General features: G+C 41.6%; 1 protein-coding gene across 2 annotated transcripts in view; it reads right to left on the reverse strand.

Annotated features, from left to right (window-relative positions):
* Window positions 1-800: 800 nt before the first annotated feature.
* The window catches only part of HDX (highly divergent homeobox), a 307184-nt gene continuing 282542 nt past the window's right edge, over window positions 801-25442 (reverse strand). For both annotated transcript variants that reach the window (XM_069212603.1, XM_069212610.1), the window contains one exon: window positions 801-7297. In XM_069212603.1, the coding sequence (XP_069068704.1) occupies window positions 7172-7297 (126 nt within the window). In that variant the 3' untranslated portion in view covers window positions 801-7171. The remainder of the gene's footprint in view (window positions 7298-25442) is intronic.

Here is a 25442-nt window from a genome sequence, read left to right on the forward strand (position 1 = left end):
CTCCTTCAGAGGAACCCACAAAGTCTGGGTACCTCTAGAATCCCTAGGATGTAGGAAAAAAAGGACGCAAATTTGGCATGGGTAGCTTATGTTGACAAAAAGTTATGAGGGCCTAAGCGAGAACTATTCCAAATATGCAAAAAAAGGCCTGGCACAGGAGGGGGAAAAGGCCTGGCAGCGAAGGGGTTAAAAGGGCTGATAATTTAAAATAAATAAAATAATAGAAGTCGTCGAGTAATCGTTCCTAGTTTAATGATGCTAAAATAACAACATGGACCCAGTTACACAAATCATTGCTACATGTCTGGTCCTAGTTTTAATGATTTGGGATTATTAAATACCTGGACTTGATCAGAAAACCAGGAAAAATTAAAAGATATCAGGATCTCATGAAGGTTAGCTGTATTTCTTTATTTGAATGAAGAGTACAAGTCATAAAAAGGATGGAATGTACATTTTTCTTTCGGCCAGTTTGTTTCTTAAATCAGCTTTAAAAACTATTTTAACCACGAAATTACGTGCGAGCGTTTGACAGCCCTTTAATCTCCATAAAAGGGCCATGGTTCTTTCTGGTATACTAAGTAATAAAGGCCTCAAAATTGTTGCATAATGATAACCATGCCAGCCTTTTTCTGTCCTCATAAAAGTGAACTTGTTCCAATAAATTGGCATCACATTTCGACTGACTTTTTTTTTAACCTAAACTGCAATAATTATGCCTCAATATTTACAGTTATCGGCAGTACATGCTGCTAAAATACACATTTTAAAAAAAGAGAACACACAATTTGCACAAAAAATAACTGTTGGAAATAGTTTATTGTCTATAAAAGGCAAAGAAAAACTACAAAAGTTCACATTACAGTTGATGTGGTGTTAAGAATGCTTGTTTTAATTTCAGAGGTAGTATTTGTAAATGTAATGCACAATTTCTATGTAAATTATTAATACATTTTATTATTAAATAATACAGTAAAAACATCGCAACACCTCCTATGTAACTGACCATAACAGTCCATTATCAGTATCCTCATCAATCGAATTCTGTGAAAATTATATCTGGAGAAATAGATTTGCACGGGTTTCATTTTTGTACCGCCTAATAAAATAGGTGCACTGCGAGGCACTGCTTGTAGCTTTAGTGTGCAACTCTGTCTAGTGTGAAACAGGTGGGTAAACAAGTTACACTTATCTGTAACATTAGATATTTGAACACCATTACGGACATGAGATACCACCATTTTCAAACTTTCACTGTTGTTTTCACTCACGCTAATCCTACTCGGCCCGCAAAAATGAGACTGCAACAAAGGACAATAACAAATTCTTACCTACTGGGTTCATCGACTTTTCACATCTATGAAATCCCTTACCAATGAGAACATCAATGGTAGGATTTCACACTAGACACACACCTAACCTCACAAATTTAAATACGTGATTGAAAAACAATATGATTTTTGATAGTTTAGATCGACTACATGTAGTCTATGATTTCATCCCTCATTGAGAGCCTCTGGTAAGTGTTTTCAGGGAAAGTATTCAATACTTTTACGTTTTGTTGCATTCCAACCCAGAACTGAAGCAGCTCCGTGAACTCCCAAAGTCCCAGTGCTTAGGAATAAAAATTGTGGATGCCAAAATATGTATGGAGGTGGACTGGCAGTTGAGGTGAAGACTGACAGCACAGCCTCTGTCCAACAGCTCTCCTCCAAAGACAACATCTGAGGTCACCATAGATAAAAGGAAAATGCGCTAGACAACGAAGGCACAGGAACGACCAAGCAAGATATTTTGATGTGACCAGAAATGGAAAAGACCTCTATCATCCTCCTAACCCTCCCACTAAAGTTACTTGACTTGCAGTCACCTTTGAAAATGGCAGCTGAGTGGGCAGAGGTTATAGAAGAAATAAGGAATGACTGATATGAGGACCACCAAAATGGCCATCTCATAATAATTTTCCTTTAAGGACTTGCCACTTGAGGCTGGCACTGTGGATCCATCAGAAGAGGCATCACCAGTTGCCACTCTGTCTCTTTGGTTTCTTTTACATAGTTGATATCTCGCTTATAAAACATACATAATGCTTTTTTAAATGGGATGAAGTGTTAACATAACCTTGTGCAACTTTCCTATGATATAAAGCTTTGCCTAAATAAGTTATTCACAATAATCTACATTGCACAGTTACATTTGTCCACCATTTGTTTAACACCCACAATGGTTGGTCTAAATATGTTCATATTGTGTGGGAGTTCTTTCGCAGTAGTGACGTTTATGATCTCAAAGGATTTAGAAGTTTGACACAACTATTCTGGAAGTTTTCAAGTAATGTCATTAAATACCAGAACTACATAGTCTTTACTGATCACCAGTGTACACTCTTATTACACGTACATGCCTCCTGGTGAACTCGAATTTTTGCCTAAATCATAAATGAGTGGGTTCATTTACCACTATCAATCTTCAGTGAGGCCAGATAAGAATGTTGCTGCAGCTGTTCTTTCTGTTTAGGCTGATTTATTTGTATGGTGAATGTATCAGATTCTGGTCTTTTTAAAAAATTTATTCCTTTTTTATCATCTCGTACATTAGGAATAACTAGCTCTAATAGACTCTGGCAACAAGAATGTAGCACGCACCAGAGAAGGCTTTATATAAGTACATAGATAACCAATAACACTGATGATGTGGCAATGCAGAGATGCTGTGAAACCTAGGCATTACTTTAATTCACATGAAAGAAAGATGAAATATAAGTCAACAACACACGAATAACCAATACATTAACCTAGAGTGGTCTTACCTACAATTACCCTTTGTAAGCAATTATACCTTCATCGAATTTCATTACTGGAAAAGGCAACAAATAAATAAGGAAAAGCCTGCTGCTTGTATTGGTTTTCTCCACTAAGAAATGATACACCGGTTGAGAAGAAGGATTTCTCCTGAATGAACACTGCTTTTGCAAGTGTTGCCAAAGGTTTGATGGACTATAAAAAAATTGAATTATGTCATACTGTACGCATCAAGGAAAGGAGGATGACTAGAGAATAACTACACAAGTAAAACGAGGGTCATGTGCTTTAAAACTGGCAAGAAAAATCCAGAGGATTAAAGATGCACATCAATTATGTCGTCCAGTGTGTCCAAGGGTGACCTGGGGTTGATTGTGTTCCAGCCTAAATGTGTGCTTAGGCTGCATTTCAGACTATACTCTTCCATTGGAGTAGGACCAAGTCTCATTTGACTATGGCTGATTACTGTCTGGTGTAGGATGTCGGGCAAAAGAAAACGGGAATGGACTGCTGCCAAAGCAATCACCCATCACTTACACTTGTGTAAGCATTCCACATATCATTTTGTGTTTCAAGAAAATCCATTAGCAGATAAGGCGCAAGAACTTCTTGCCAAAATACTCTACAATAAATAAATATCATGCCCTCGACAAATGCAGTCAACAATGGGGAAAAAACGATTCAATGTGCACTCTAAAACAGACAAGAAAGTCCAAAACACATAAGTGTTTATAGCACACACCAGCTAAACTTGATAATGTCTATACTAGTGAGCATTTTAAAGTATTATTCTCGAGGTTCTAATACTTCAGGAAGTAGATCAACAACTGCAAGTCTTGGAATGGATGCAAACCTGAGGACAAGAATTGGGACAGAAAATTATAGCATGTCGGTAACTTGGTAGTAAATACTGTGGTTAAAATGCAATAATCACATGGGTTGTCTACCATCACATGTTCATGGTAGATTTTCTTGACGTCTTCAAAATGTGCATGCGTCTAAGGAAGAAGAGTCATAGAATTCCTTAATTCACATAGAAATCAAAGGGCACTTTTAAATAAAGGATAGATCAAAGCATCATCAACAGACACAACTGACCACCAAGGAGTTATCTTTTTAATGTCCCGGGTTACTACTGATTTAAACTGTGATCATGCCAATATGGCACCACTGTACATGGGGCTCTGTTAAAAGGAAGTCAAGTCAAAGAAGGTGAAACTTTCAACAAGCTAATGTTTTTTAAAACCAGCAATTCTTAAATCGTGTTTGTGTGCAGCATTATCCACTAGAACCAGAAAGTCTGTTAAATCGAGTCTGTAAGCTGCCTCACCAGCTAAACAATGTATGCATGATTCTACCTGCATAGTGGTCTCAATGAGAAACCAAACGTTAAACAGTCTGTATCTACACTAGAACAGAATCATGTGTTCTCATACTGGAACCCAGTAAAATGTCTACAAAGATGCTTTCTTTACTAGTAAATCTAACAAATGCTTCATGAACAAGGCTTCCATAAATGAAGTAAGACGGAGTACTTAAACGTCTTGTTGGGAGACAAGGTAACTCTCCTGAATAATGACGTTTCCTGCCACTAGCCAAAACATGTGAAGTCCCAGAATTGCAATCTGCTCCACATACGTGCAAACATCATCATACTAAGTTGTCTGCCCTACAGCTTTGTTGAGAGCGGCCTGTATGAAAGTGCATGGAGAAATTTCCGTATCATCCATTTCTGTGGAGGACTTGCCTCAAAATGATTGAAATGCAATTTGCAATGTATTACGACTTGAAAAGGCATCCTGTTGAGGAGGGAGAATGTACAGCGGACCAAACCTTAGAAGATGGGGGAAAAAAAAACACAGGTTTTGAGACACTTACAAAAAGGTAGATATGTAGAAAGAAAGCACAGATGAGGAGGGAGTGAAGTGACAATTTTTACCACCAAGAACGAAAAGGTAGAATTCCTGGAAGATTAACTGATGAGCAGGGGAACAGCTACCATGGCACAACAGATGCAGTGGACCAAGGGTGTGAAGACCCCAATGCAGCTGAACTGCAGATGTTTTTTGCTATTAAACAAGGAGAGAGTATCGTTTTCCTTGATTGTAGGAGGGCTTTGGCACCCTTGCTATGTAACACTACAGGTGACTGTATGCTGAGGGATTGGGTATAGAAGGAATGTATCTCTTGGAGCACATTTGAAGAAAGGCAGGATATATATTCAATAATGTTTTGTGACAAGTGCAGAGGCATTTGAAGGTGATCTATTTGTAACCAAGGAGCCACTGAAGATCGGTGAGTTGGTTGGAAATATGGGGCCAGATGTACAAAAAGACTAGCTGCAGAAAATGCTAGCAAAGTAAACATCAGCTTTTTGCTTCCATGGCATGTCCACAGGAAAGAGCTTAAATAGAAGAAAAACACTGAGACAGAAAGGATGCAGGAGATTAAACAAAATGGAAGCTCCGATGACAGATAGGGTAACAAACTATGGATATAAGATACAGTATCAATTAACCATCAATCTCATGGAAAAGAAACACCCATGAGTCTTCCAACATACAAATTTCAAATATCTCAAGGTAACAGCACTCTTGAGATAGAATATAAAGGCTCTGCTATGACCTTCTTATTGGGCAATGGAGTAACTAGCACTCCTGAGAATTAATTTTAAGAAGCTGTTATGACCTTCTTAAGGGGCAATGGAGTAAAATGATGAATAGAAATAAACCTAAAACGGTGCACTATTCACATTGCATTCGACTTTGGAAAGCACAGTCACCAGACACAAAAGAAAGTAAAAGTACAAAAGGCACTCCAGCTGGTTTACAGTAAAAACCCACACAGTGCCAAGCTTCAAATCAATTGACATTAACAGGAAAATCCCAACAGAATTATGAAAATTTCTCTGCATAGTAAAATTATAAATTGTCTTTCAGCGTCAAATCCGAAACAGGTGGCGTGTATAGAGACGTTGTTTTGAAAGTTCATATCTAACCCTTAATGATCCAGGGGAAGAAATGAAAACAATGTTTGTACTTTTTTTGTTTTCCTCAAGAGAAAAATCATACTAAGCAAGACGAGTGACCCAAATGTAGCCTTTTCAAAACATTTTCTATTTTTTTCGAGTAAGCCAATTCTGCACGTTTAAAATAGATCTGAAAATGAGAACACAATTAAAACATCAAGCTTTTCAACTGTACATGTGCTGATTTCACGCAGGAAGAAACTTTATAAAGTACTCCTCAGATGTTAGTAAAATTAAAAGGAGGAACAGTCTCAGTTGTCACCTTTTTCCACCCGATGTGCAAGGAAAGGAGGGGGTCGAGAGGACAAGCACAGAACGCTGATCATATTCTTACATTTTAATGTACCTCTGCTTCGCTTGTTTCCACGCAAAGATTCAAAATGGTGGTACCTTTATGAGCATTAATAACTGGTTAATAAATACACAAACAAACAAGGGGCCTTCTGTAGACTCCACAATATTACTTAAGATTATGTAAAAGATAAAAACATTTCTATGACAAAAAACTACATTTTTTTTTATAAAAAATGTTTTTACATCCAAGCACCATCATAGTTATAAGGATCTAAGAAACCTGTAGTAAAACTATAACATTCCACTTACTTGGTTTCCATACACTGACGCTGCATGTGAATATCTGTATTCTTCAATTCATGTTCTCAAACGTTTTTGAAGCATTTTAGTCAAAATTAGAGCATATTAATTTTCAGATAAAATTAACTATCATTCTTAACTATTACACAAAGTCATGCTTCTGTCGAAAACTATCTTCTCAACCCAAGATATTCCCTGCCTCGCCAATCATTGCATAAACACATCCCATCTCACAGAGTGCAGCAGGCCCCAGACTTGCCAACAAAAAAGCAGACGGGGGTAGGTATAAACGAGACATAACTCTCCAAAACTCTTCTTTGGATGCCTTGAAATAATTTTTGGAAGCAGAGAATACCCGCCAAAAGAGGATAATCCAAAAACCTGCTTGTTTAGTCTTTCAAATCTGAAAACGATAATGGTGCTGTACTTTCAAGGAGTAATATTGAGACAGGCAAGACTGGCATGACCTGCCCATGCAGAACGGCATATCCTGCGGATCCTTGATTGAAGATACTGAAGCGTACGTTTATTTGAATATTGTTAACTGTAGCAAATTCATTCTTGCATGTCAAAAGTTCTATAAAAAATCCACGACTGTACAATGTATCCAATATAAAAGAGCCTTCTTGAATTGCTTTCTGTAGTTCAATCAATTTTGGAAAAAAAAACTGAAAAGTAGGTGGTAACAAAATACAGCCTCCTGAGAAGCTCTCGGAGCAACAAGATACATTCTCCTTTTTTGTCAAATTCATAAACCATCTGAAGCATTATTCTCCGGCAATGAAGACAAGCTTAAAGAGGTATCCTCAGGATCTGCAGATGCATGATTGATATCAACTTCTTCTAAGCCAGGAGGTAAATCCGACAGTAGTGTCTGCATCATACACAAAAAGAAAAACAATTCCCATAATCATTAGTATTCTTAAGAAGCACATCTTTAAAAAATACACATACCTTGATTAACTTTATTTTTAGTTATAATTTGATAAAAGCCAGCTACATCTATTCTTATTTTAGCTTTACTACAAGACCAACAACCAAAAGACAAATACAAATGTTTCCGACTAAGGCTGCACAATTCCAGCCATTTTAGCATTTTCCCTAGAGTTTCCTGTACTCCCTTCTCTTTTTATGCTGAATTTGAAGAGACTTAACATGAATGAACACACTCAACTTCAAACCTAAAACACAGCGGGGATACAATAGGTGTTGTTTGGACCGTGAACAACTTTAACTGGTCTCTTCTACCTGTAGTTTCAAAAGGGTAGCCTAGACAATCATTTACCAATTTTCCTTCTGGTAGCAGTATCAATATAGTTTTAGGGGTGCATTATCACACCAAGCAATGATGTCTTCTGGCCTCCCTATGTAAATTTAGCTAAATGACTTTTGCAAAACCGGCCCCTTAAGCTAATACTTATAATGAATGGGAGTGTTTAGCAACATTAACTGGACTTTATTGCGTTAATGATGGTGACCACTGAAATGAATACGGACAAATGGGTGATTGTCAAATCCTCATATCACATCATTAACTCTTTCCATGTGGAGGTTGACCCACTGACATCCTCTGCGATGCCTCTGCCTTGGGGAGGATGTCAATGAATCGTCCTGCTGCGGAGTCACGGGGAAGTTCTGGTGTTCCCACAGGCGGCTTCTTTGCATGTCTGCTTCCAGGACTTGGCTGCTGTATAGTGGAAGGAGCGGCCTCTGCTGCGGCTGCAATGGATACAGGGAATATTAGCGAGATTTAGCAGGGCTTAGCTGTCTTGCTGGGACTTAGAAGCTCAGTTGATGGCTGATGTAGATGGCCCTACGTTATGGAAAGCCTTGTATGCGAGTGTGAGTATTTTGAATTAGCAGCTCTTCTGAATGGGGAGATAGCGGAGGTGTCTGAGGAGTTGGATGATGCTTGGGGAGAATGAGGAGGAGTATGGCTGTGGTATTCTGAAGAGTCTGGACTCTTAAGTAACTGGGCGACACTCTAACGTAGAGAGCGTTGCCATATTCGAGGCGGCTGGCGACCAGGGTGTGTTTGAGACTGTCTTTCTGGTGTCAGTAGGGATCCATTTGAAGATTTGGTGGGGCATATGAAAGATGTAGAAGCAGGAGGAGGCGAATGAGTTTACTTGTTGATTCATGGATAGTTGTCAGTCGAGGATGATGCCGAGGTTGTGTGTGTGGTCTAATGGAGAGGGTGTTGGTCTGAATTCTGCTGGCCAACAGCTATGGTACCATTCAGAGGTGTCCTTCACGAAGATCAGGACTTCCGTTTTGTCAGTGTTTTGTTTAAGGCAGCTGTTTTTCGTCCATGTTGGTACGTTAGTCATGGCATTGCGGAAGTTGGCTTTGGTGTTGTGGGGGTCTTCGGTAAGTTGGAGGATTAGTTGAGTGTCATCAGCATAGGAGACTTGATTGAGTCCATAGGATCTGTCGATGTCTGCGAGGGGGGTCATGTAGATGTTGAGCAGGGTTGGGTTGAGGGAGGATCCCTGGAGTATGCTGCAGGTGATGTTACTAGGTATAAAAGTGAAAGGAGAAAGGCAGATACTCTGCGTGTGGCATGAGAGGAAAGAGGTGACCCACTTAACGGCGTTTTGTGAACTAACTACTGCACCAGCCCCTACTTATCCCAAAGACCAACTGTGATATCAGGGTGCCTGACAGCATGATGTGGTCACTGATCACCCTGAAGGTGCAATCAGTAGCAGATACGGTGAACTCCCAGTGCGTTTGGTGGAATTTCTCCTGGCAGCCGCAACTCAGTGTTGGAGCAAGGCATTGCTGGGAAGGTGTAAGTCTCCACTTTTTCTAGCAAAGCCTTTCTCAAACAGATCCCTGCTTCATGGTTGTGGTCGCGCTGCAATCCATGAGCAAACATCCACTAGATAGCAGTGATCCTTTTTTTGAAGTAGGTGTTGCCCCCTGAAGACATGGTTAACCCCACCCTGGGGCTGGGTGGGGCATTGATTCATATATTTACCATTTTCCTTCTCTTTCCAGCAGTGCCTTTTTTTAAACAGATCCCTTCTTGTGGATCACAGGTGGACAGCTTCTGGGCAAGAAAACCTCATGAGAGGCACGCAAGTCCACCACCCTGGACTCCCCTGGGTGTCTACTTTTCAGAAATGCCCAGGCCCAAAATCCAGATCCACCAGCAAACATAAAAGGGTAGGTTCTCAGTGTAAAAATTATATGTGTCTGTGTTGTGTGTTACGCCCTTTACTGTCACAGGGGCAGGCTACCCACACAAGTGAGGTACATTGTTATTGTGAGGCATATGGGAACACTGGGTGGTACGAAATGTGTTGCTCCCCGCAGATTCTGGAAGTTTTCCTCTACGAGGAATATGTGTGTTTTGCCTTAAGTCTGAGACTTGCATGGGTAAGAAAGTCTCATTAGATAATTGCAAATGACCCCACCTTCGACTCCCCGGTTTTCTAGTTTTCATAAATGTCTGGGTTTGGAAGGCTTCCCTGGGGGAGGGTAAGTCCAGGCCCAGCACTATATAAAAAATAAATAAAAAAATCAGAAAAGTGTCAGTTTGAATGGGAAGATTTGATCAGTCCATGTTGAGTTTTGGAACCCTATTGCGGAAACTAGACCCCCCCCCCCCCCCCCCCACAAAAGTGGAATACCATTTATATCAGGAGGCGTGGCTTAACACTGGATGGTAAATAAATTGTTGATCCCTGCAATTTCCTGGTTGTTGTCTGCCAAAATGTAAGAAAAATTTGTTTTTTTTAGCCAAGGTTTGAGGGTTGCAAGTGCTGCTGCGTATGAAAATATCATGTGATCCATACAACTCACACCACCTGGACACCTCTGGGCATCTAGTTCTCAGAAATATCTGGGTTTGGTAGGGATTTCTGGGTGGCAGCCGAGCCTCTGCCTAAAATCAGCAGCTATCCACACTGTAAAACACAAGCGCAGATTTTCCTGGGTGAAATATGATATCTTCAGTTTGCCTTTGGGGGCATTTTGTGCGGCAGGCGCTAGACCCAGCGACACAGGTGGGCTATAGTTTTTGTTAGGAGATCTATAGGATTACAGAATAGTAGAATATCTGTTGCTGCCTGGAGACTTCTCTGTGTTCGTGCCTTCCAAATATAAACCAGTGTGCAAGAAAGAAGACATTTTGGAAAATGCCTTCTGAATCACATGGCAGTATGGGTAACCTCAAAATTCAAAGGTGTACATATAACCACTGTCCCAAAATCTACTATCTTGTGAACATTTTCAGAGTCCCCAGGGGAAAAACAGGACATAGATTTAGCGCGAATACTATATGTGAAAAAGAAGGCATTAAGGCATATGCATGAAGTACCCCAAACACAGAGAAAGGGCTCAGCCTCAATAACTAAGGGGTTAAAATGCTTCTTGGATGATCATAAACATAATTTTGCCTTAACTGTGGTGGGATCATAAATACCATGAGTATCTTAAACAAGGATCCTAGTCATTATAATTACTGTTTCTTTATTGCATATACAGTGCATTTATATATCCAATAGAGTCTAGGTTCATCAACTAGTCTTCAAGAACTGTCTTTTACCTCCGACTGATACAATATTACACTGAACATTGTTTCATCTGGCCATGCTCAGTCACACAGTGTTTCGCTCAGGCCAAAACAGTATTGTACTTTGACAAGGCAGTATAAACTATGAGGGCGAGTCATAAAAGCATTTATGAGTTTGTGCAGTAACACTCTTCCAGTACAACTTTACAAACTCTAAAACGCCTTAGTGAATTGGCCTCAAAACATCTAAAACTGAAATATTCAGGGACTTTTCATATACAGTTAGTACAAATAAGAAAGGACTATGCCTTCTTTTCACATTTGGTAATAGGGAAGTTAGAGGTGTCTTGGTTGATTCAAAAGGCATTTAATAGCATGGAAGAGAGTACTTCTCTAGTGCTGTTTGCCATACTCATAAATGATTTTGTGACTCCGACCTATTAAGTGATATGAAGCCAGTGTTATTTTCTAAGTCTGAATACAATAGTGCCTCATCTAATTGCCATTAATGATGAAAGGTCAAGATTAAGCATGCATGTGAAATGGTAATATGTATGTCACACAGTTTTCTAAGTGCGGCAATGACCATTACTGAAACATCATAGCATTTACCATGAATGTTAATATATGCAGCAGAAGACGATATAGCCCTTTCTCTTGCCTTATGACATATAAATATGAACATTTATCCCTGACAGTGATAGGGTTGATAAAATATCAGGAGGAAACAGAAAGAATGACAAAATAAAGAATGATAATTGGGGAGAAATCACCAGGACAAATGAAATATTCAACCAAATTGCTGAATATTAAGAAACAATTCAAAGACGTGAACATTTTGAAAAAAATGGGACTACACTAGCAGTTTACATTTGCCCAGAAATTCAACAATATTACCACTACCCCCAGAAATATATAGCTGCATCATCTCCACAGACACCAAAACCCCAAATAGCGAACCAGCACTGCCACATCCCTCATCTAATGTGTACATTTCTTTTAGAAGAAGTGACATAGTATAGACACATCAACAAACCAGGAACACAACTAGTACCACAGCAAATGATAGAAAGGTATATCTGACAAATACAAACTCAATCAGAGGAGCAGACAAAACAAGAGCACATATAAAAGAACAGGATGCGCGGTCAACAACAGAAGGATTCTCTAGTAAAACAAAAATACAAAAAAAATAAAATCCCAATAGTAACCCAGAAAAACGTTTGAACAAAGAAATATTTTTTGTCCAATTAGCAACTGGGACACTAGGGATTCCGAAACTGACCGCTTATTTTCCTCACAGACCAAAACTCAAAGTTTTGTTATGATTCCAGATCACCAATCATAGAATGATGACCGAGTGATGCACAAACCCACTTGAAACAGGGGGGACCACCTTCTGCAAACAAAGATGCTCTGGACTTCAGAACCAGCCAGCCTTAAAATTGAGTAAACACAAAGGACAGCTGTGTACAGGTTCTAAAGATGAAACCATTAAGAATGTGAGCACCAAGTAAAGGCCCCTCAAGGCATACAAAGGTAACAGAGAGGAACAAATGGGTCAACCCCTTCAGAAAATACATAAGTATAGTAGACTTTAATGACCAAACCAGATCTGGTAAACAAGGAAAGGCTAAAAGAGACGAAAAATAATTCGTAACAGGGCCCATAGCAAAGCCTTATCATGCCAAAAAAAGCAACACATCAGACAACTGAGTCCTGAGGGTGTGTACTACAGCATCAGAACAAAGAGACAAAATAGGACCAATACCCAGAATAAAATGATTTAGTAGAGGGACTATAAACTCACATAATGTTGTCTAACATCTCAACAAGCAGACAAAGTAAACTTAGATTGCTGGGCAAAATCTCCCGGCAGGAAGGAAGAGAATATCAGATTCAGAACCAACACCTTCGAATGGGAGAGGAAATGCAGGGCACTGGGACATGTGGAACAGATGCGAGTTCCACACCCTCTGAACCCAGTCTGGTGCAATCAAAATCATTGGTGCCACAGCTTCTTTAAACAATTAGGAATTGGAGGGATGAGAGAAAACGCGTAGTTGAGATGGTAGTTCCATCTCAGATGGAAAGCATCTCCTGGGGATCCTTGCAGCAGTAACTGCAGGGCACAGAACTGAAGGCAGTGCTTATTCTTGTCAGTGGCAGAAAGGTCCATTGAAGAAGTGCCTGAGAGAAAGATGCTCAAGGTTGTAGGAATCAGAAGCAAGTAAACCTATCCACCTCTCTGTGGAATCTACGCAAACCAGGGAATGTTCCACTGATGGTTTATAATTTCCAAAGGGCTCTCCAGCCCTTGATTTATATACAACTTAATCTGGGGGATTTACACAGGGCTTCGACATCCACCCTCAGAATGCCTGGCATGAAAGTGTTTTGGTTACAGATTTATTGATAAAATGCACAGATTAACACTGCAGAGACCAGTATTCTCATATGATAATACACAGAAGAGAAGGTTGACAAGTCCCAGGTTGTGCCAGGAATCCTGCTTTGGGCCTGGCAAATATCGAGGAACCATAGCTTGACTGTCCAAACAAGGACTCTAAACAAGGCAAAGATGTCAAGGAGACTTCACTGGAAGCTTCAAAGGGAACAGACCTAGAAAAAGGTCAACAAAATCCCACAAAGTGCCAAGGATGCCAAATGGTGACTAAAATATTAATGGCAGCAAGAACAATACAACCATTAAAAGTTGTGTGGTGGTATACAATCACTGATGTATGCTGTCTGTTTCTTGCTGCCACCTTTACTTACATTGCCTCAGAAGTTTTTTCATCTTCTATGGTCGGATGTATTGTGATCAATCACTGATGTCTAACTCTTTGTGCCCAGAAGGCCCGCCCATACCTATATTGACCCAGCCCTCAGAGATCTGTCCTCTACACAGGTTACACCCAATCTTGGACTCGGACTAAGTGATTGTATCCAACAACTAGTTCTCTCTGTCCTCCTTTTTTGCCTGCATTCCTTTGTTCTTGCATGGAAACTGACATGCAGGATGTCAGAAGCTCCTTGCGGTGAACCTGCCTTTAGAGAACTGTCACAGAGGTACAGGACTACCAGGATTCCTGACCAGTAAAGATATGCACAAATACCTGTATCACTTTTGAGAAAACTCGAGGTGCAGATGTTAACTGAAACAGTATGACTGCAAACTGACAGTGGACACGCCACCACAAAGACCAGATACCTTCAGAACGACTGCAGGATCGGTATGTGAAAATGCATGTCCTGCAAGCCTAGAGACATCATCCAGACTTACAGCTCCAGAACCAAAAGAACCCACACAACCTTTTCAAATTCTCATTGGGGAGTAATATGCTCAGTATGTGAAGGTAGAGAAAGAGACTGAGGCATCCGTTTTTTTTTGGAAACCAGAAAAGAGCAAGAATAGTATCATTGGGCCATCTGGTTCTCTGAAACAAACTCCATGGCGCCTTTCCTCACAGGCGCCACAATCACATGCTACAAAATGCAAGCATGGTCAATGGAGTTGGCTGAAGGGATAGGAGGTGTGAAGTCCTACAAGGGAAGGGCATAGCTTTTGCCCCACAATCAGGAGGATGCCATGGTCTGATGTGAAGGTGTGCCAAATGAGGGGGCACCCTTCTCGTCAGATTCCATATGTGTGCACTCAAGAACAGATGATTACAATTTTCAATGGCTGGAGTAGCAGAGTGGATGAAAACCAAATGCCTAAAACTCAACTCTGACAAGATAGAAGTGTTGATCTCTGGTAACAGGTCCTTCCCTTGGGGCGACACCTCATGGTTCTCAGAGCTTGGCCCCACACCAACTCCCACCAACCAACCAAGAAACCTGGGAATCAACTTAGATGACAAACTCAACATGGTAGTACAAGTGAACGCAGTCAGCACCTCCTGCTTCTGTTTGCTCTGCATGCTCATTTAAGAATCTTCAAATGGATTCCCAAGAACACCAGACGCACCATCACTCGATCCCTTGTCACAAGCAGACCTGACTATGGCAATGCTCCCTATGCCAGAATCTTTAACCACCTCCTCCACCTACTTCAGACCAACCAGAAGGAATAAGTTACTTACCAGTATTGGAAACTTTCATAAATTCCCATGCTTGAATCATTCCCCGTCATTGAGATGGGAGTCCCCAGTACCATTAAAAAAGTAGTGTCAATCTAGACATAAACATAGAGGACCTAGGCGTTTCAGTTTAGTACTTTATCACAGTAATTATTCAAAAAGGACTAGACTTAACAGTCAACCAACCAGATGCGCCACCCTGTGAAACCCTTCTGAGTGAATCTCCAGTCCCTCAGAATTTCAAGTACTAGTGCTAAAAGGAAGAGTTGTACTGAGAAAGATGAAGATGAGCTTCTCAGGGGAGGTGGGTGGTTCACATGTGAATCTATAAAAGATTCCAATACTAGAGAACTACAGTTACAGGTTAAGTAACGTATTCCTTACTTCAGTATTGGAACTTAAATAGATTCACATGCTTGAATCAGATTAGATAGCAGTATTGAGCATATTTTGTATTACACAACATTTGATTTGAAACAGCATATCATTTTGTAAATATATATTTGTAAATATCTATACGTTTCCAAATAGAGGATAAAATGTGTGTAATAATGAAGCGGTTGGTGGGTTGGAAGAAATTGGCTCACCTTTATTGAAACAGGTGCCGAAGAATAGCTTGACCTACTGCTGCACCCTTGATAAATTCTGCATTCAAGCAGAGAGAATGTATGAGCACTCTTCCAATTCACTACTCTGCAGACATATGGTAATGTGACTCCAGCAAACAGTACCAGAGATGTGGGCATAACCCTTGTGGAATGAGTCCAAACATTTGCCTGGAAAGGTCTGCCAGTTTTTTGGATACAGAATAGTATAGACTTAGAGATCTGCCTGGAAATACTTTGTTTAGTTAGAGGAAAGCCCTTTCTAGGTGCACTGCATGCTATGAAGAGCTGGATGCATTTATGAAAATTTGTCATTCTGTCCAGATAAAATTATAAGCATTTTTGAATATGGAGAGAGTTTAATGCCATTTCCGCTGATGTCTAAGGATTTGGGAAAAAGACTAGGATTACAGGCTCATTAAAATGAAAGTCCAACGGGACTTCAGGAATTAATTTAGGGTTAGTGCGGAGTACAACCCTCTCTCTCTGAACTGAAGGAAAGGTTCCTGGGAGGTGAAAGCTTGGATTTCACTCACTCATCTAGCTGATGTGAGTGCAAGAAGTAGAGCTACTTTCCAGGAAAGGAACTTTATATCCGCTTTGTGAATAGGCTCATAAGGTGGTTTCATTAGTTGTGAAAGAACTGTATTTAGCTGCCACTGCGGAGGAGGCTTTACCTGTGGACTGCTTAAAATAATCCTTTAAGGAACTCCTTAATGAGCCTCATTCACCATAGAGATGGCGTTTTCAGTGATCTAAAACGAGAAATGTCTGCAAGATGCACTTTAATAGAGGAATGCGATTCACCTGACTGTGCCAGGTGTAGTAAGTAGAGTAAAATCTTCTCTGGCGACGAAGTGATGGGATGAATATTTGATGTTTGTCACCATATGCAAAACTTTTTCCATTTTAAACAGTATGTTTTGTTAGTACTGTGTGCTCTTGCCCTGGCTAAAATCTCCCTACATTGAGGGAATGCTTAAGTGTCTGAACTTGAGGAACTCGGGAGCCAGGCCGCTAACTGAAGTGACTTGGGGTCTGGATGTTGAACTTGACCCTGTTCATTGTTAATAGTGATGGAATCAGTTTGAGTGGAATGTGCCGCTGTTTTGAAAGGATAAGAAGCTCCAAAAACCAGTGCTGATGCTGTTGTGCTTGCACTATGAATATCATTTTGCAGGACTCTGCCTTCATCTTCTTGAGGACTTTTGGAAGGAGAGGAATTGGAGGAAAGGCGTAGGCAAATATGCCTGACCATGCAATCTAAAATGCATTCCTCCACGATCCCAGATGGGGATGCCAACTTGTGAAGAAACAACATCTCGCGTTGTGAGGGGTTGCAAAGAGGTTGAGATTTGGCTTGCCCCATTTAAGGAAGATTCGAGTCAGTTTGTGTTGGTCCAGTTGGCAATTTCCCACTGATGTGGAGGTCTTGAAGGAACGCTCTCCTCCCATCCAAGGAAGCGTCTGTGGTTATGACCAGAGGTGAGGGTGGAGCCAAGAATGGTAGGCCGACTGGCAGATTTACTAGTTGTGTCCACCAATTTTAGAAAATTGACAATTGTCGGAGTGAATTGGATGATGTCATTGAAGCTTCCCGTTGCCCACTGGGTGTCCAGCTCTTCCTAAAGTGGACGCATGTGTAGCCGGCAGTGTGGTATTAGATGACGAACGGAAAATGACCTTCTGTTTTGTATTGTCTTTGCCAGTTTAATCAACTTTTGCTGCCTTTCGTCTGTGGGGTATGTTTTGTTTAAGTTTGTGTCTAGCACTGCTCCCAAAAACTTTATCCGCTGTTACAGATGGAGAGATGACTTAGTTGGATTGGGCGTGACACCTAACTCGCTGAACAAGCGTATGCAAGCCATGGCGGAAACTCTTGATGACTGGTTGGAAGGTGCCTTGACTAACCAGTTGTCGAGGTAGAGAAAGACTTGATGGCGTTGCTGTATGAAGGAAGGCTACTACTGGAGAGAGGCATTTCATAAAGATTTGAGGGGCGGACTTGAGACCGAAGGGTAATATGTGAAACTGATAGTGGTTGCTGGCTACTGTAAACCTGAGGAACCTCCTGTGCTGTGGATGCATGGGAATATGAAAATATGTGTCTTGAGGGTCTAGCAATGCCATATGGTCTCGCCTGCTGAGGAGCTGTAGAGTATCTTGCAATGTAACCATCCGAAAAGGCTGTTTTTTGAGGTATTTGTTGGTGTCCCTTAAATCCAAGATTGGTCTCCACTGCATTGAATTCTTTCATATTAAGAAGAAACAGGGTTAAAACCTTTCCCTCTATGTTATAGAGGTACTCTTTATATAGCTCCTTTCTTGATCATGCTGTTGACTTCCCCCTCTGAGAATGCACAGATGTTTTTGAAGAAAAGGTTGTGGTGGTGTCCGTATAAATTCTAATGTGTGTCCGAACTGGAATAGGTCTAAAACTCATCGATTTGATGTTATCTGCCTCTATCAATTTAGATGATGGGTTATTCTTCCTGTGACTTTGGCAGCAATAGCGGGGGAAGAAGCCGGCACCTGGAATAGGTCATTGTCTACGAGTGGTGTCCCTGCCTTGTAGTTCAGATTTTTCTCTGGGAGGAGGACTGACATATGGTGCTAATGGTGGTTGCCTTTGTTGATACTGGCTTCAAAATTGTTGGGTTGAAGAGTCACACAATGGAAAGCGGTATTGCTGGTATCTCCCTCTGTAAGATACCTGTCCTCGGACTCTAAGAAAAGGCTATTTTCTATACTGCAAGGTGCCAAGCGACTAATCAGTGTCTGTGATGTTTTAATTGCTTGGAGAGCATGACCAACATGCTTTTCAAACAAAGCTGGTCCATTAGGGAAGATCTAGTATTTTGGCACGAACCTCGGGCATAAATGAGGTAGCTTTAAGCCAACCTTGATGGTGTAAAACCGCTGCTCCAGCCAGTGTCTGAAACCAGCAGTAGCGAAGTTCATCGCACAGAAGATTTCAGAAGATGTCCGTTACCCACTCTTTTTGCCGCTCCTTTGATGTTGTCTGGAAGTTTGTCCATATATGAAGCAATATCAGACCATAATAGCCTGTCATGTCTACCCAGCACGGCCAGTGAATTTGCAACTCCTACTGTAAGTGCTGACATAGCTGAGAAACACTTTTCTATGTTGTTGAGTCGTTTGCAGTCTTTATACGGGGGTACTGACAGAGGTGCTGATTCGTGGATGTTCTTTAAGCTTTTTGAGAGATTACTTAATCTGGTTTTGGATGACCCCTGAGGCAGGCTGGAGTGTCCTCTGGGGCTTTATACTTGTTATCAAGCCGTGGCAACAGTGCTGTGACTGAGGCTGGATTGTGCATTACTTTCAGGCCCTCTCCTAAGTATAATCAATTATGGGCATGGCACGAACAGTCTTTCTGAAATGTTCTTTAAAACCATAAAGAAAACAGTCCTTTTGCTTTGTTGGGATAGGAAGCCCAAATCGAAGTGCTGCCCTCTCTAATATATTGTGGAAGCCTCCTAGATCTTCTGGCAGAAAGTCAACTGGTGTTGGTGAAGGAGATGAGTGTTGGTAGCACAAACCCATCCGATTCGTCATTGTAGTCCTGAAGTTCCCCCTCCTCTCTCTCCTTCTCAGATGAGGTGGTTTTTTCCACCTGTGGAGACTGTGGTAACTGCAGAGTAGAAGTGGAATGTAGGTGCTGGGGTTGCAGGTGGAGGTGGAGTGGGGTTGCACTGAGCAGGATCTGTAGATGGTGGGAATCTTTTCCTGTGGTCCAACAGCATTATTTGTAGATCTGTCACTAATGCTGATGGAAGACATATCATTTCCTCCTGATATTGCTGGGGTTGTTGATAATGCATCTGGGATCCATAATAATGTTGCTCCTATTCTTCTCCCTCATCATCAGCAGAGCACTCCTGGCATTTAACATTCAGTTGTGAAGGGCTAAGCGCAACCCCAAAAGACTGTTCTCATCTGAATCATCATCCAGCAGGTGGGAGGGCAATAATGAAGGAACTTTTCTTGGTGACATGTGTGCCGGTGTGATTATATTTCATGTTTTTTGCTTCTTGACAGATTTGGTCATCATCACGGTCATCGCCGAGGCCGTCGATGATGGAAGTTTGAGAAGTCCCACTTCCTTTGTTGACGACGGGGTCGTTGTCGGCAGAGTATAACGTTGATATGTCGCTCAATGTAGACAGAGGCATTGTCAGCGGTATCGTGAACAACAGGGTCATTGTCCATGGGACTGTTATCGTCGACAGATGATTTTTTGTTGGTGTGAACCCTGTCATGGACGGGAGTGTCGGTAACGAACTCATTCTCAGTGCCAACAAAATGGGAATAGTGGTGACCAAAGATGCCATCATCGAGGATGGACACTGTGATAGTGTTTGCTGCATACGTCGTCAATGCTGCTGTCAGGCCTTTGCCGTTGATGGGATCGTCGACAATGATTTTCTCGTCACCAGTGAATTCGTCGACAAGCCGTCCATTGGTGGAGACGATGAAGGCTTTTTGAAAGGGTGTTTGACCTGGGGTGGAGTTGTTGGATGCGCGGTCAACAACAGAAGGATTCTCTAGTAAAACAAAAAAAATAAAATCCCAACAGTAACCCAGAAAAACTTTGAACAAAGAAATATTTTTTGTCCAATTAGCAACTGGGACACTAGGGATTCCGAAACTGACCGCTTATTTTCCTCACAGACCAAAACTCAAAGTTTTGTTATGATTCCAGATCACCAATCATAGAATGATGACCGAGTGATGCACAAACCCACTTGAAACAGGGGGGACCACCTTCTGCAAACAAAGATGCTCTGGACTTCAGAACCAGCCAGCCTTAAAATTGAGTAAACACAAAGGACAGCTGTGTACAGGTTCTAAAGATGAAACCATTAAGAATGTGAGCACCAAGTAAAGGCCCCTCAAGGCATACAAAGGTAACAGAGAGGAACAAATGGGTCAACCCCTTCAGAAAATACATAAGTATAGTAGACTTTAATGACCAAACCAGATCTGGTAAACAAGGAAAGGCTAAAAGAGACGAAAAATAATTCGTAACAGGGCCCATAGCAAAGCCTTATCATGCCAAAAAAAGCAACACATCAGACAACTGAGTCCTGAGGGTGTGTACTACAGCATCAGAACAAAGAGACAGAATAGGACCAATACCCAGAATAAAATGATTTAGTAGAGGGACTATAAACTCACATAATGTTGTCTAACATCTCAACAAGCAGACAAAGTAAACTTAGATTGCTGGGCAAAATCTCCCGGCAGGAAGGAAGAGAATATCAGATTCAGAACCAACACCTTCGAATGGGAGAGGAAATGCAGGGCACTGGGACATGTGGAACAGATACGAGTTCCACACCCTCTGAACCCAGTCTGGTGCAATCAAAATCATTGGTGCCACAGCTTTTTTAAACAATTAGGAATTGGAGGGATGAGAGAAAACGCGTAGTAGAGATGGTAGTTCCATCTCAGATGGAAAGCATCTCCTGGGGATCCTTGCAGCAGTAACTGCAGGGCACAGAACTGAAGGCAGTGCTTATTCTTGTCAGTGGCAGAAAGGTCCATTAAAGAAGTGCCTGAGAGAAAGATGCTCAAGGTTGTAGGAATCAGAAGCAAGTAAACCTATCCACCTCTCTGTGGAATCTACGCAAACCAGGGAATGTTCCACTCATGGTTTATAATTTCCAAAGGGCTCTCCAGCCCTTGATTTATATACAACTTAATCTGGGGGATTTACACAGGGCTTCGACATCCACCCTCAGAATGCCTGGCATGAAAGTGTTTTGGTTACAGATTTATTGATAAAATGCACAGATTAACACTGCACAGACCAGTATTCTCATATGATAATACACAGAAGAGAAGGTTGACAAGTCCCAGGTTGTGCCAGGAATCCTGCTTTGGGCCTGGCAAATATCGAGGAACCATAGCTTGACTGTCCAAACAAGGACTCTAAACAAGGCAAAGATGTCAAGGAGACTTCACTGGAAGCTTCAAAGGGAACAGACCTAGAAAAAGGTCAACAAAATCCCACAAAGTGCCAAGGATGCCAAATGGTGACTAAAATATTAATGGCAGCAAGAACAATACAACCATTAAAAGTTGTGTGGTGGTATACAATCACTGATGTATGCTGTCTGTTTCTTGCTGCCACCTTTACTTACATTGCCTCAGAAGTTTTTTCATCTTCTATGGTCGGATGTATTGTGATCAATCACTGATGTCTAACTCTTTGTGCCCAGAAGGCCCGCCCATACCTATATTGACCCAGCCCTCAGAGATCTGTCCTCTACACATGTTACACCCAATCTTGGACTCGGACTAAGTGATTGTATCCAACAACTAGTTCTCTCTGTCCTCCTTTTTTGCCTGCATTCCTTTGTTCTTGCATGGAAACTGACATGCAGGATGTCAGAAGCTCCTTGCGGTGAACCTGCCTTTAGAGACCTGTCACAGAGGTACAGGACTACCAGGATTCCTGACCAGTAAAGATATGCACAAATACCTGTATCACTTTTGAGAAAACTCGAGGTGCAGATGTTAACTGAAACAGTATGACTGCAAACTGACAGTGGACACGCCACCACAAAGACCAGATACCTTCAGAACGACTGCAGGATCGGTATGTGAAAATGCATGTCCTGCAAGCCTAGAGACATCATCCAGACTTACAGCTCCAGAACCAAAAGAACCCACACAACCTTTTCAAATTCTCCTTGGGGAGTAATATGCTCAGTATGTGAAGGTAGAGAAAGAGACTGAGGCATCGGTTTTTTTTTGGAAACCAGAAAAGAGCAAGAATAGCATAATTGGGCCATCTGGTTCTCTGAAACAAACTCCATGGCGCCTTTCCTCACAGGTGCCACAATCACATGCTACAAAATGCAAGCATGGTCAATGGAGCTGGCTGAAGGGATAGGAGGTGTGAAGTCCTACAAGGGAAGGGCATAGCTTTTGCCCCACAATCAGGAGGATGACATGGTCTGATGTGAAGGTGTGCCAAATGAGGGGGCACCCTTCTCGTCAGATTCCATATGTGTGCACTCAAGGACAGATGATTACAATTTTCAATGGCTGGAGTAGCAGAGTGGATGAAAACCAAATGCCTAAAACTCAACTCTGACAAGATAGAAGTGTTGATCTCTGGTAACAGGTCCTTCCCTTGGGGCTACACCTCATGGTTCTCAGAGCTTGGCCCCACACCAACTCCCACCAACCAACCAAGAAACCTGGGAATCAACTTAGATGACAAACTCAACATGGTAGCACAAGTGAACGCAGTCAGCACCTCCTGCTTCTGTTTGCTCTGCATGCTCATTTAAGAATCTTCAAATGGATTCCCAAGAACACCAGACGCACCATCACTCGATCCCTTGTCACAAGCAGACCTGACTATGGCAATGCTCCCTATGCCAGAATCTTTAACCACCTCCTCCACCTACTTCAGACCAACCAGAAGGAATAAGTTACTTACCAGTATTGGAAACTTTCATAAATTCCCATGCTTGAATCATTCCCCGTCATTGAGATGGGAGTCCCCAGTACCATTAAAAAAGTAGTGTCAATCTAGACATAAACATAGAGGACCTAGGCCTTTCAGTTTAGTACTTTATCACAGTAATTATTCAAAAAGGACTAGACTTAACAGTCAACCAACCAGATGCGCCACCCTGTGAAACCCTTCTGAGTGAAGCTCCAGTCCCTCAGAATTTCAAGTACTAGTGCTAAAAGGAAGAGTTGTACTGAGAAAGATGAAGATGAGCTTCTCAGGGGAGGTGGGTGGTTCACATGTGAATCTATAAAAGATTCCAATACTAGAGAACTACAGTTACAGGTTAAGTAACGTATTCCTTACTTCAGTATTGGAACTTAAATAGATTCACATGCTTGAATCAGATTAGATAGCAGTATTGAGCATATTTTGTATTACACAACATTTGATTTGAAACAGCAAAATGCATATCATTTTGTAAATATATATTTGTAAATATCTATACGTTTCCAAATAGAGGATAAAATGTGCGTAATAATGAAGCGGTTGGTGGGTTGGAAGAAATTGGCTCACCTTTATTGAAACAGGTGCTGAAGAACAGCTTGACCTACTGCTGCACCCTTGATAAATTCTGCATTCAAGCAGAGAGAATGTATGAGCACTCTTCCAATTCACTACTCTGCAGACATATGGTAATGTGACTCCAGCAAACAGTACCAGAGATGTGGGCATAACCCTTGTGGAATGAGTCCAAACATTTGCCTGGAAAGGTCTGCCAGTTTTTTGGATACAGAATAGTATAGACTTAGAGATCTGCCTGGAAATACTTTGTTTAGTTAGAGGAAAGCACTTTCTAGGTGCACTGTATGCTATGAAGAGCTGGATGCATTTATGAAAATTTGTCATTCTGTCCAGATAAAATTATAAGCATTTTTGAATATGGAGAGAGTTTAATGCCATTTCCGCTGATGTCTAAGGATTTGGGAAAAAGACTAGGATTACAGGCTCATTAAAATGAAAGTCCAACGGAACTTCAGGAATTAATTTAGGGTTAGTGCGGAGTACAACCCTCTCTCTCTGAACTGAAGGAAAGGTTCCTGGGAGGTGAAAGCTTGGATTTCACTCACTCATCTAGCTGATGTGAGTGCAAGAAGTAGAGCTACTTTCCAGGAAAGGAACTTTATATCCGCTTTGTGAATAGGCTCATAAGGTGGTTTCATTAGTTGTGAAAGAACTGTATTTAGCTGCCACTGCGGAGGAGGCTTTACCTGTGGACTGCTTAAAATAATCCTTTAAGGCAGTGGTTCCCAACCTGTGGGCCGGGGACCCCTGGGGGTCCGCGAAGCCTCCTCAGGGGGTCCACAGCTGCTTAAAAAATTTAATAATATTAGGTCCCAGCAATCAGTAATGACACCTTGGGGGTCCCCATGTTCCAATAATGATTCAGTGGGGGTCCCCGGGCTCCAGTATTGATAAAATGGGGGTCCACAGAAGTCAAAAGGTTGGGAACCACTGCTTTAAGGAACTCCTTAATGAGCCTCATTCACCATAGAGATGGCGTTTTCAGTGATCTAAAACGAGAAATGTCTGCAAGATGCACTTTAATAGAGGAATGCGATTCACCTGACTGTGCCAGGTGTAGTAAGTAGAGTAAAATCTTCTCTGGCGACGAAGTGATGGGATGAATATTTGATGTTTGTCACCATATGCAAAACCTTTTCCATTTTAAACAGTATGTTTTGTTAGTACTGTGTGCTCTTGCCCTGGCTAAAATCTCCCTACATTGAGGGAATGCTTAAGTGTCTGAACTTGAGGAACTCGGGAGCCAGGCCGCTAACTGAAGCGACTTGGGGTCTGGATGTTGAACTTGACCCTGTTCATTGTTAATAGTGATGGAATCAGTTTGAGTGGAATGTGCCGCTGTTTTGAAAGGATAAGAAGCTCCAAAAACCAGTGCTGATGCTGTCGTGCTGGCACTATGAATATCATTTTGCAGGACTCTGCCTTCATCTTCCTAAGGACTTTTGGAAGGAGAGGAATTGGAGGAAAGGCATAGGCAAATATGCCTGACCATGCAATCTAAAATGCATTCCTCCACGATCCCAGAGGGGGATGCCAACTTGTGAAGAAACAACATCTCGCGTTGTGAGGGGTTGCAGAGAGGTTGAGATTTGGCTTGCCCCATTTAAGGAAGATTCGAGTCAGTTTGTGTTGGTCCAGTTGGCAATTTCCCACTGATGTGGAGGTCTTGAAGGAACGCTCTCCTCCCATCCAAGGAAGCGTCTGTGGTTATGACCAGAGGTGAGGGT

This window comes from Pleurodeles waltl, chromosome 2_1 (assembly GCF_031143425.1).
Source record: "Pleurodeles waltl isolate 20211129_DDA chromosome 2_1, aPleWal1.hap1.20221129, whole genome shotgun sequence".
NCBI classification, from domain to species: Eukaryota; Metazoa; Chordata; class Amphibia; order Caudata; family Salamandridae; genus Pleurodeles; species Pleurodeles waltl.